General features: G+C 37.6%; 1 protein-coding gene across 1 annotated transcript in view; it reads right to left on the bottom strand.

The window, feature by feature from the left end:
- Positions 1-13,441, bottom strand: part of RNF121 (ring finger protein 121) — a 106,284-nt gene that overhangs the window by 30,458 nt on the left and 62,385 nt on the right. Inside the window, exon 5 of the mRNA XM_016422031.2 lies at positions 4,219-4,326. Coding sequence (XP_016277517.2) covers positions 4,219-4,326 — 108 coding nt within the window. The remainder of the gene's footprint in view (positions 1-4,218; positions 4,327-13,441) is intronic.

Raw genomic sequence — 13,441 nt, forward strand, 5'->3', positions numbered from 1 at the left:
TATGTGTTATCAATAATTGTCTTCAGTACCTGGCAAGGTATTCTAAATACAGTAAGTACTTAGCAATGTATGCTATTACATTGGAATGTAATTACACTCCAATTACATTAGATTGGAATTTGCTCAACAAGACAGTGCTATTATGCACCTATTTGAGAGGACTACTTTCCAACGTGTGGCCTGACAGGGACCACTAAACAGGTACTCTAGAATGAACATGTCCACAGAACATTTTCAGCTAATCAGGTGAGTCCTTCCTGTGTTCTTCTCTTCCAGAACTGCTCTATTTGGCTTTTCCCAGGATCCCAAACTTTGGTCTTTGACTTGGCTGAACTTAGAGGAAAGGAATTTGGTTACACCTTAATTTGAACAAAAAAGTAGATCAGAATGCCGAGTAGAAGCCAGGCATGATGATAGCTATGTCTATGTATTTTGGGGTTCCAGAAGAGTAGGAGGCAGAGAGGAAAAAAACAAAGATAAGGAACAGCTAAGAAGCTAGATTTGTTTTTGCCTATGACTCAAAAGAGGTGGCCCAGTGATTGCTATGGATTTGGTTAGGTTCAGCACAAGCAATTAAGAGTTGCCTAAAAATGAAATGAGATGCCTCTAGAGGTGGTGTTTTCCTATCACTAAAAGTCTTCAAATAGAGGCTATAAGATATTACAAACTTTTTATAGAGAGGCTCAAGTAGTGTTGGACTAGATGACTATAAAATCCATTTCAGGTCTGATATTTTTGGACAATATACAGGTTCAGAAGAGAGGAAAATTCCTGGGCTTATACCATAGATGCCATAAGAGAGTAAGAAGAAAGGGCTCAGAAAGCTCCCATCTGGAGAGGGAAAACATGAATCCCACCTGTAATACATTAGACTAGAAGAAGAGATGGACCTTTGCTTGTAAGGCTGATTTATTCAGCTTTCTTGGTAACTAGGAAAAAATAGCTATATGTAGTAGTAGCATGTTTTCTCTCTTTCCCCACTGATTGGGTGGAGGAAGGAAAAATGTCTAGGGCAGTGATCTTCTGGTGGGGAAGATGAATCATATTTTGGGGTTGAGATGGAATAGCACAACAGGCTATAGGCTATAGGCCAAAAGAATTATGTATCAAAATAGGTTTGGAGAATTTTTAGCTAAGGATGATATTGGCAGACTTAAATGTTATCTAGTGGGGGCCCTTTCTTACTCTTCAATTTCTTTCCTATGTGAGTAAACTTTAGAAATGAACTCTTGTGGTCCAGTTGTATAGAGATGATATAAAAGGTAAGAGAGAGAATGAATACTAGAATTGGGCACAAGACATAGCAACAGAAGGAATTGACAATTAGAGAACTGGGAAGTGGGTCTCTGAATCCAGGGAGTCAAGCAAACTCAAGGACCATAAGGTCAGAATGCAAGTCTTGGGCTTTACTGACAAGAAGTATATAGAGCAATAAAAGGATGGCTTGGGCAAAGGGCATAGTATCTTAGATTGGTTCCTAGAAGGAGTTGACAGTAGAAGGTAAGCTCCTTGAGGATAAGGATGATTTCTTTTGTGGTCTTTGTATCTTTTGCTACTTTAATACAGTGCTTTGCACATAGTAGGTGCTTAATAAATGTGTTTAATAAAAAAGAGTTGCAGATATGATGCTCTAGAAACTTTATTAGTCACCAAGGCTTAGAAGCTATAGCAAGATCCTCTCCAAAGGCTCCTGCACCCTCCGATGTCTTTACCATGTATTGTGTTATGGACAGTTGTTATGTTTGTAGCTTAGATTTTCTATTAGTCTCCATGAGCTCTAAGAGGGTAAAGGACTATCTTATCTAAACTTTGTACTTTTCTAGTCCCCAGAACAGTATTTTACACAAAGAAGATACTAATCCAATATTGGTTGTCACTGATAATGGCCCAACGTGGAAGCTTTATCCAAGAATAAAAAGCAGACTTACTTTTCATTTGACACAAAACTATTCCTTCAAGTTTCAAAAGTTGTTACCAGGGCACAGGGAAAAGTTCATAGAATACCTTCCCTTTTCTCTTTGCAAATTTATACATGTCAATCAAGATCTCTACAACCTAGGTCTGTGTTAGCAAATCTCTAGCATGTGTGCTGGAGGGGGCTTCTCCCTCCCCCCTCTCTATTGTGCCTGAGTACATTTCTCTCCGCCTCACCGCCCAGCAGCTCAATAGGAGCACTTCCTCCCTCCCTTGTCTGGGGTAAGTCAGGTGGCTCACATGAGGCATGTGGGTTACAATTTGGGCACTAGGTCTCTAAAAGGTTTACAATCACTAGCCTAGATCTTTTTACAATAACATTCTAACTGAGACAGTGTGGTATTTTTAAAAGTATTGATCTTGGACTCAGAAGTTTCAATTCTAACATTTAATAATGCATAATTACCTGCTCAAAACACCATACATGATTCTATTTTTACATGAGGATAAAATATAAACTCATTTGAGAGGCCATAAAGCTCTTTCATAATATAGCTTCAATCTTCTCCAGCTTCAGATTCATACTAAACTCCCTTTATACTCTATTTTTAGACAAATGGAACTATTTGCTAACATTTGATCAAATCTGCTCCCTTTCACTAAGTGCATTAGTAAAGATCTCAAAAGTACCACATCTCATCTATTTGCTATAATCTATTTCTCTTTCCTTTGAGGCCCAGCTCAGGCATTATCTTATCCATGAGGATTTCCCTGATCACCTCTCAAAATGGATCTATATATACCTGCATTAGTCCTTCTTGGCAATTTTTTTTAGGGCAGAGAACCTAAATCTTTATTGAGCTGAACTGAAAAATGAGCTAGAAAAGTTGGGACAAATCACTTAACTTGGTCAAGTCATTTAAGTTTTAGATTTCTGATTTATCAAATGGGGGTAATATTTACACTGTCTACCTCTAAGGAGGGGTTCACAGAGGATGTCAGCACCTTGGAAAAGTCAAATCTCTCAGAAGAGTAAGCTACTGTTCTTGCTCTTATGTGCAGCTGAGCTCAGGAAAGTGCATTAGAACTGTCTTTCCTGGAGGTAGCTGGGTGACTCAGTGGATTGAGATGCCGGATTGGAACCAGGAGATCTTGGGTTCCAATCTGGCCTCAGATACTTTCTAGCTGTGTGACCCTGGGCAAAGCACTTAAATCCCATTTCCTAGCCCTTAACCACTCTTCTGCCTTGGAACCAATACACAGTATTGATTTTAAGATGGAAGGTAAGGGTTTTATATATAGAGATTTTAAAATAACTACTTTTCCTGGGAACCCCAGCCTAGTCTATTACTACTTCAGCTAACAAACAGGGCTTGGGAAGCCTAGATTTGTATCTGCTCAGCAAAAAAGACTTTTCCAAAGTCTATTCATGTCTATTTTCTTATCCTGTCCTCACAACAGCCCTAGGTTGAAGGCAGCTCTCAAAGTAGGAATTTGGGTTCTAGTCCCACTTGCTATTTGATTTTAGGTAAGTCCCTTTCTTTTGCCTCAAACCACTTCTGGGCCTCAGGTTCCTTCCCTGGAAAATGAAATGGTTGAACCTAACAATACCTAAGGATCTTTTGAGCCCAAAATTCTACAATCAATCATTACTATTGCTCTTTATGAGTACCTCTGAGAGATATTCAAGTTGGACAAATCTATTACCTTCCCCTAAATTATTATTATTTTATATTAATTATTATATTAATAACATGCAATAATAGAAAATATAATAATGTATTATTATATTAATAATTAAAATTATGAATCCAGATTCTTCCCATATCTTGCTACCATAAAGCTCTGAGAATAAAAGTTCTATTGATTATAGTTAACAATTATAATTTATTGAAGGCTTTACCTTCATTACATCATTGGGCTTTCAAAAGAGCTCCATCAAGTAGGTAAACTTTACTCTCATCATTTTACAGTGGAAAAAAATTAAAGCTCGGTAATACTATGTGAAGCAATTGAGGCCAGAGAATTAGTTCTCCTAGCTCTTGGTGCAGTTTTCTTTCCATGACAAATGAGGCCTCAAATACAAAGTTTTCCCTTGCTCTCTGGTACTGGTTCCATATTGAATGCTATTTAAGGCTAAGCATGTGGTGCCATGCTCTTAGAGAGGCAACACTTAAAAATGTTGGCTGGTTAAATAAATGAATAAATATCCCATTCATCTGGAAACCCTTTAGTAAATAAGGCCAAACCCATCGGTCCTCTCACCCAAGGAACTAGTACAACATACAATGGGCATCTACTTACCTGAATAACAAGTTAAGACCAAAGAGGGTGAACATCACAGCCATGTAGCCAACGATTCCAGTGGCATAACTGATTTTGTATATTAGCAAGAACCACTTGTAAACCAGCCTAGAAAGAAAACATGAAGAAAGTGGGATCAACATAGCCAAATTCTCAAAATCTCTTCCAATTTTCCTCCCAACCAACATTAAAAGAAGTCCTTAGGTGACCTATTGTTTTTCACAGGTTTGGTTGTTCAGTCTTCAACAGATGGAACTATGAATTCTAGAGCAGGTTCCTTCCCTTAAGTTAGCTAAGTCTTGCCAAGACCAGAAGAAGGAAACCTTTTTCCTTTTAAATTGCATGGGGTAGGTCTCTGCCATCTGGAATAGCAAGAACTACTGGGTACCATGTAGAAGGCAGGCACATCTTCTCTTCTTCCACAGTCCCATTATCTTTTCTTCTGGAACCTCAGAAGAATAGTGAAACCCACCAAAACATTACAACACCATATTGCTCTGTTAAGGTATGAGGCCAATGTGTTCTGGGGTTAGCTTCAAGGTTTCTGTTTCTCTAGGGCTATTTCTTGATGACAATGCTTTGGAGAATTCCATCATGACTCCTGTGGATGTTTTGGGGACATAGCATAGTACAGTGGGGAGATCAAATGTCTTAAGATCTGAGTTTGAGTTCAGCACAAAGCAGTGGAACATAAAAGGAAAGAGTACTGGCCTTTGAGTAAGAAAATCATCTGTGTATGGATCCTAAAGAGTCTCTTACTAGATAGATAGTTAAGTCACTCTTCCTGACCTCTATCTCTGGGTTTCCTCAGCTACAAAATTTAGTTTAAAATACTTTCCCCAAACTTCATCACAATATTGCTATGAAGTAAGCTCATTACAAACCTTAAAGTACTTTTAAAAAAAGTATTATTATTATTTCTGTCACCCTGGAACAGGGATCGGATAAGCTTCATAAATCCTCAGCTTCCTTAAAGATTTTCTATAGTTTTCTATATAGTTATCAAAAGCTTAAATTTTATACCTACTCTAATTAAGGAAGGCAAAAGCCTGGAAAACCAAAGAGACTAGTTATCCATTACTTTGAAGACAAAGAAATTGTTGGAGTAGGTATAGGTTTAAAAAAAAAGGGGGAGGGGGGGTTTGCAGTGAAGCAGCCAGGTAGGAAGACAATATGATAAAAGATGGGCTGAGTTCAGAAGCCTGGATAGAAAGATACAAGACCAAGGGACCTCTCATAATCACCTCATGTTGTATACTTGTAATTTTGCCAACTCATATGAAATGTTTATCGTCCTACACCTCATAGTAGAAAAGTACTTTATAACTCCCTACAAGGCTGGTCTGACTATGAGGCTGGCTATTGTGAATGATGTAGAGCTGTGACTTTGTGGTCACAGCCCAGAAAGGGGACTGGTCAACTATATTTTTTGAGGAAATGACAACAGTAAAGGAAAACAAAATGACCTCACCACTTCCCACAAAGGAGTCAGTAAGAGATTCTGGGGATGTAGGCCCTACTTGAGAGCTAGATTGCTCAAGCCATACTCACTTGTTAGAAACATGGAGATCCTAGGGCCCTTTCAAAAAGTCAAATTTTCAAATCTGGGATCACATATTCAAGTGTAAGAGTATAGACACAAGGTTAACACCTCAGGCCAAATAGCCCAGATTTGCTTCTCTGCTACTAAATAGCTTGCTGACCCTTCTCATTCATCAAACATCAGCCCCTCTCCACCCCAGCATTTGCCAAGCACCTACTGTGTGCAAGGCACTAGGCTAAAAATTGTATGGTAAATACAAAATTGACATTTATTTTATAAAGTGGTAGAGACGACCAGATAAGGGGTACATCATAATAAAAAATCTAAACCTGACATTATTTTACAGAAGAGAACTTAAGGAATTGAAGTTTACACAGCTAATAACTGGCAGGACCAGGGCTTAAACTTGAAAGATCCTTCCTTTAGACTAAGGATAATGTTTTTCATTACACCAAGACTAGAGCTGCATTTGCGGATGAAGGGGATAATATCACTCACAATATCCTTGTGAAAAACATGGAGAGACTTGGGCTGAATGGTAGTAAAATTAGAAAGTCTTATAACTAATAGAAAAATTGGATCTAAAGAGTAACTGATGCCAGCCCAGAAGTCCAGAAAGTCCTCTTGGGTCCTATCTTAGACCTTCTCATCAACAATCTGTACCATGATGCTGATACAAAGCTGGAAGGGTGCAATAATATGCTGGAAAATAAAATATCTTGTTAAGCTAAAATATGGGCCAAAATAAAGAACATGAAATGTCACTGTATTAAATATAAAGTCCTAAACTTAGATTAAAAATCGACTGCTCAAATATAGGAGGGGCAAGACAACTAAACAGCAGTCATAGGAAATTTAGTGAATGACAAAATCAGTGAGTCAGCATGACATGGAGGCCAAAAATTTTCATTTAATTTTGGGTAGCAGAACAAAGTAACTTGACTGTATTTTCATATGGTCGTATTGCATATGGAATATTTTGTTCAAATTGCGGTCCCACATCTTAAGGGAAATGAAAAAATGTACATGAGGGTAACCATAAAATGGAGGAGGGTAATCAGGATGTTGAAAATATCTGAAACTGACAATATAAACAAAAATTTAAGAACTTGGGAATGATGAGCCCAGAGATGAAAAGATCTGGTTTTAGGTGCACGATCACTGTCTTTAAATATATGAATGGCTACCCATGGAAGGGGTGTGTGTGTGTGTGTGTGTGTGTGTGTGTGTGTGTGTGTGTGACTATTCTACATTGCTTCAAAAGGTAGAAATGGGCCAATTTGGGGAAATTACAAGAAGGTATATTTCAGGTCTATATGAGTAAGAACTTCTCAACAATGAAAACGAACACTATTCCCAAATGGAATGGGCAGCCTTCTCTGAGTAAGTTCAACTTTACTGGAAATAATGAAGCAAAGACTGGGAAAATGTCTATTAAGGAAACTGTAGGGAAGATTCCTATCCTAGGTGGGAGGCTGGACCAGGGCACCTCCCAGCTTTGACTCTCCATCTCAAATGAGTGTAAAACCACTTTGAAAAGTTAACTGCTGGGGAGCAACTGGGTGGCTCAGTGGATTGAGAGCCAGGTCCTAGGTTCAAATCTGGCCTCAGACACTTCCTAGCTTTGTGAACCTGGGCAAGTTATTTAACTCCCCCCCCCCCCCCCCATTGCCCAGTCCTTACCACTCTTCTGCCTTGGAACACAGTACTGATTCTAAGACAGAAGGTAAGGTTTTAAAAAAAAGTTAATTGCTAAAGAAATTTAAGGAACAATATCTTACTGGTCTCAAAGCAAGATGCTACTGCCAGTACAGGAATTAGGGGGCATCAAGTTAATTACTTAAAAACAAATTGAAAATACTTTAGTTAAAAAAACAAAAAAACAAAAAACAAAAACCCAAAACATGAGCTTAGAGAGAGGCCTGTGAATACTTCTGATAGCCAGGCAGTGAATAGAAAAAGGATTATGATTCACAAAAACTGAGTTCAAGAACTAGGTCTGCTATTTCATAGCAGCATGGCACTGAATAAATGTGGCAGTTAGGTGGTGCCATAATGCTGGAAGCCAAGAAGACCTGAGTTCAACTTCAGGCTGTGACTAGCTTCCAGCCTCTAACACTAGCTATGTGATCCTGAGCAAGTCACCCCTGTATGATGAATTCAATTAGTTCTGTTTGGTCTCCTAGCACAGAACTAGGCCAATAGTAGAAGTTGCAATGGAAAGATTTAGACTAGGTACAGGAAAAAGTTCTTAACAATTAGATCTATCCATGAGTACAATGGGCTTCCTCACAAGGCAGCTGGTTTCACATCATTGGGTGTCTTTTAAGTAGAAGTTTCCCAACCCACCCATTGGGGATATTATAAAGAGGGTTCCTGCTCACATATTTCTTGGATTAAAAATCTTGTGAGATTCCCTCTAGGTTTGTGACCTTGACAGCACTATAGTAATATTCTGGACTGGAGGTGAAAAGGGATGGAAATGTGCCCCGAAAGATGTTGCCGCCAAGAAAAGGATGGTTCAAAAGCCAAGGGAGGGACACAAAAAGGGCTGAGGAATAGAGCTCTCCCCTACAAAAAATTCAGATCAGAGCTTGAGGCTTTTGTGTTTATTTGTGTCTGGAAGGGGAAGGATGGAGTGAGAGGATGGGTCAAAGGGCCACACACAGAGAAAAGTCAAATTAAAATAAGATGTGGTAGGAATCTATGGGAAATGATGAAATAATAATTGTTTTCACTTTGTATTTAAGATTTACAAAAGCTTTTCCCTCAGAAATCGGTGAGATCAAAAACAAAGAAACCTGTGAACCATTTGAAGTAAGCATTTCCCCTTATTGCCATTATTAGGAATTATCTTTTTTTATTATAAGTGCAAAATTTCCTAAATTAAACAATGGTGACTGAATTCTAGGAAAATCACTGATGCAGAAATGGGGTGGTGTTGCTGAATTACAGAAAATCATTTCTTTCTCTCCCCACTTCCCAACTTTTCTGGGTGAATGTCCTTTGCCAAGAATGTCCATTTTTCTTGATCTTGGATTTTGCATATGGACAGAACATATACCTGGGGGAAGAGGCAGAAGATGATCCCTGATTGTAGGATATTCTTAAATTGAACCTGAAGTGATTCTCTTTCAATTTCAATACATGTTTATGTTGCCAAATAAAATAAGACATTATTATTTAATGTTCTTGTCTTTCCCTTTACTACCTATTTAGTTGCATTTTTCATTTTTAACATATCTTCAGATTAATTAGCATAAATTTATTAAAACAAATTAAGGAGGGGGCAGAGTCAAGATGGCAGAGAAGGTACACAGACCCACCTGATCTCTACCAAATTACCCTCTGTAAGGATGATATTAGAAAATAAGTATTGTTTTATTAGTTTAGAGATAAGAAGTAAAGTGGCTGCTTAAGAAAAGAACTGGAGTTTGAAGCAGAGCTGAGAAACCGGGTTAATTTCAGATGTGACAGTTATAACCATTTTTCTATGTCAATTACTCTCTCTGGCAGTTGGGAGTTGGGCTCTGGCAGTTGGCAGAGACACACTCTTAGAGACTCTCAGAGCTGGAGGAGGTAACATCTTTGCCTCTCTCTCTGTCTGAGGGAAAGATCTGAAGGAGCTCAATGTTTTCCTTTCCCAACTTGGGAAACACTATTGAATATCTATTGTGGTTTTATAGATTATTTAACTCTGAGAAGACCAAAGAAAAACCTGGTCTTTGGTTGGGACTTTGAGTCTGTTAAGACAAGAGTCCTACAGACTCAGAATCCTAACTGGATTCTTGTTGAGACTCAACCAACCAGGCTTTGTTATTTTATAATTTGAAGTCGAACTTAAGATTTATAAGGATAATAGTGGTAGTTTTTATTTAGATAGTATAAATTTGGGTTAGTGAGATCAGGGATTAGTGTAGCTGTGAAACACAGGAGAAGCAGTTCCTTGCGGAACCTGGGAGTTTATTTCGGTGGATTTACAGTCCCTTAGAATTAGAAACCCTTTATTTATCCTTATATATTTCAATAAACATTTATTTTTATAATAAGAATTTCTTTAGCATCCTTGCACCTGGCCCTGAAGGGAAGTTCACATTTGAGCTTCACTTCATCACTGAAGATACTTTTTTTTTTTTAAACCCTTACCTTCTGTCTTGGAGTCAATACTGGTTATTGGCTCCAAGGCAGAAGAGTGGTAAAGGCTAGGCAATGGGGGTCAAGTGACTTGCCCAGGGTCACATAGCTGGTGAGGATACTCTTGATTAGCTCTATCAAAAGTATCTGAACGGTTTGAATCTGATTGGCGAGTTAAACAGTTTTTCCATAGAAATATTTTATTTTGAACTTGCCAATTTTATTTTTACACCTCCAAACAACTATGATATAATGCCTCAAAACAAATTCTGGAAATGATTTTTCAGCCCAAAACATCTTAGAAGGCCACCATAAAAGAGCTATTGTACCTCAATGGAAATGGAGCTCAAAGAAGGGTGCCAGGCAGGCCCCACCTTGCAACAGGCCTCAGGGGCAACTCAATCAAGCAAAGGCTTTTGGAATGCTCAGTCACAGATGGTAAAGAGTAACAGACAAATGATTAGTAGTAGTTCCTTTGCTGGCTCTGGGTACAAGACTCTTGTCCCAATGACTATATGCATATCCAGTTTATAGCCTTGGGTCACAGTCTCAGGGAGAGAAGGAACACTAGTACACCCCAGCTGTTATGGACACAGGGGAGCAAGGGACCCTGGTCACACTTCCAAGGTAGAAAAGAGTGCTTGCAGTTGCTCACAGACCAGGGGAGTATTAAACACATCACTCCATAGATCACAATACCTTGGAAGAACTGAGAACTTACAGATTCCCCAGAAGTAGCTCTGAAGGTAGCTTCAAAGAACTTAAAGTTTGGAATAGTGGTCCTGTCACCATGGGTACAGAGCCCAACTTTAACAGTTTTATAAGTTTAAAAAAGAAAAAAGAAATAAAAGAAAAAAGCTGTAAAATGAGCACACAAAGAAAGAAACTCAATATAGAAAGTTACTGTGTTGACAAGGAAGATTGAAACACAAACCCAGAAGACAATAAAATCAATTCTACCACATCCAAAGCCTCCAAGAAAAATATGAGTTGCTCTCAAGTCCAAAAAGAATTAGTGGAGGAACTCAAAAAGGATTTTAACAATCAAATTAGAGAGGTGGATGAAAAATTGAGGGGAAAAATGAGAATGATACAGGAAAATCGTGAAAAAAAGTATCAATAGTTTGGTAAAAGAGGCACACACACACATACACACACACACACACAAACACTGAAAAAAATACTATCTTTAAAAAATAGGCAAACTACCAGGTCTGTATCCCAAAGAGATAATAAAAAAAGGGAAAGGGCCTACTTATATAAAACTATTTATAGCTGCTCTTTTTGTGGTGCCAAAGAATAGGAAATTGAGGGGATGTCCATCAATTGGGGAATGGCTAAAGAAATTGTGGTACATGTTGGTAATGGAATACTATTGTACTATAAGAAATGATAAGTAAGATGATTTCAGAAAAAAGCTGGAAAGATCTACAGGAACTGATGCATAGCAAAATAAGCAGAACTGGGAGAATATCCTACATAATAACAGCAATACTGGATGATGATTATATGTGAAAACTTGGCTACTCTCAGCAATGCAATGATCTAGGATAATCCTGAAAAACTAATGATGGGGAATGCTATCACATCCAGAGAAAGAAATATTGGAGTCATCTTTCACATGAGTGTATCTTTGGTTTTATTTTGGGGTTCTGGTTATGTATGAGTGTGCTCTTCCAACAATGACCAATATGGAAGTGTTTTATGCATGACAATAAAATTGGGGGGGGGGGGGAATCTAATACACAAAAAATAGGGGAACTGGTAAAAGTCACAAAAAATTCACTGAAGAGAACCCTTAAAAGGCAGAATTAGTCACATAGAAAAAGAGGTACAGAAAAGTCACAAAGAAAAATAATTCTTTAAAAAGGAGAATTGGTCAAATGGAAGCTAATGACTTTGACACATCAACAAATAATCATATAAAATCAAAAAATTGAAAAAATATAAGAAAATGTGAAATATCTCACAGGAAAAACAACTGATCTGGAAAATAGATCAAAGGGAAATAATTTAACTATCACTGAACTAGAATAACATGAACAAAAAAATGTATTAGACATATTTCAAGAAGTCATTAAAAAGTCTGGCTATCTTAGAACCAGAGAAAAAAGTAGAAACTGAAAAAAATACATCAGTCATATCCTGAAAGGAACTCCAAAATGAAAACTCCCTGGGAATATTTTAGCTAAAATTCAGAACTCCCACTCAGGTCAAAAAAAAAAATAGTGATCAACAAAGAACAAATTCAAATACTATGGAGTCCCAGTCAGGATAACATAAAATTTAGAAGCCACCATCATGAAGGAATAGAGAGCTTAGAATATGATATTCTAGAAGGTAAAGGGTCTAACCAAGAATACTCTACCTAGCAAAACTGAATATAATCCTACTGAGGGTAAAATAATTATTTAATTAAACAAAAGGTCTTTCAAGTATTCCTGGAGGAAGATCAGATTTAAACCGAAAATCTGACATTCAAAAACAGTACTCAAGAGGAGCATAAAAAAACAAACATGAGAAACCATAAGGAACAAAGAGGTCAAACTATTCATATTCTTATAGAAGGAGATGATATATATTAGCCCTAAGAATTTTATCATCACTGGAGGCTCAGAGAAAGTCTAAATAGACAATGAGCCTGGGTGTGAGTGTATTATGTTTGTTGAATAATCTAAAAAGAATGGATCTCCAGTACTTGGTGCAATGCCTGGCCTACAGTAGTTCTAATGTCGTCTGAATTGGATTGGTTCTGAAGATACTCCCTTTGTCATCCCAGCCCTGTTTTCCTATTGATGAATTTTAAGTGGAGCTTCCATTTCAGGGTAAACTCCAGGCTAGTCAATCTTTATTCCCTTCTTCCTATGCTTCTGATTTTCTAGACATTCTAGACATTAAGCATCCAGAACCTATATTCCTTCTCCTGCCTTTTCAGTTCACTTTTATATATTATGTTGTTCCATTAAAATGTAAGATTCTTGAATAGGAATTATTTTTATTTGTATTTGTATTGTATTTGTATTTCCAGTCCTTAGCAAAGTTTCTGGCATATAATGAACTCTTAGTTTTGCCTTGCTAAGTATGGTAAATGTATTTCTAGTTTTTGGGAAGGGGTTGTTTTTGGAGTTCTTTTAGAATTTTTTTAAGAAGTGTTTTTTTTATTTTTATTTTTTTATTTTTATTTATTTATTTTTTAAACCCTTACCTTCCGTCTTGGAGTCAATACTGTGTATTGGCTCCAAGGCAGAAGAGTGGTAAGGGCTAGGCAATGGGGGTCAAATGACTTGCCCAGGGTCACACAGCTGGGAAGTGTCTGAGGTCAGATTTGAACCTAGGACCTCCCATCTCTAGGCCTGGCTCTCAATCCACTGAGCTACCCAGCTGCCCCCAAGAAGCAGTTTTTACATGTGGAAGTGTCCTTCAAAGTTTACCTCAGCTAAAAACATAACCTCCAAAATCAATACCTTGTATGTTCTAGAAGTTTTAAGAACTCCCTATATGAAGACTATTTTAAAACACTCTTCATAAATCAAAACATATAATTAA

Source organism: Monodelphis domestica, chromosome 4 (genome assembly GCF_027887165.1).
Source record: "Monodelphis domestica isolate mMonDom1 chromosome 4, mMonDom1.pri, whole genome shotgun sequence".
NCBI classification, from domain to species: domain Eukaryota; kingdom Metazoa; phylum Chordata; class Mammalia; order Didelphimorphia; family Didelphidae; genus Monodelphis; species Monodelphis domestica.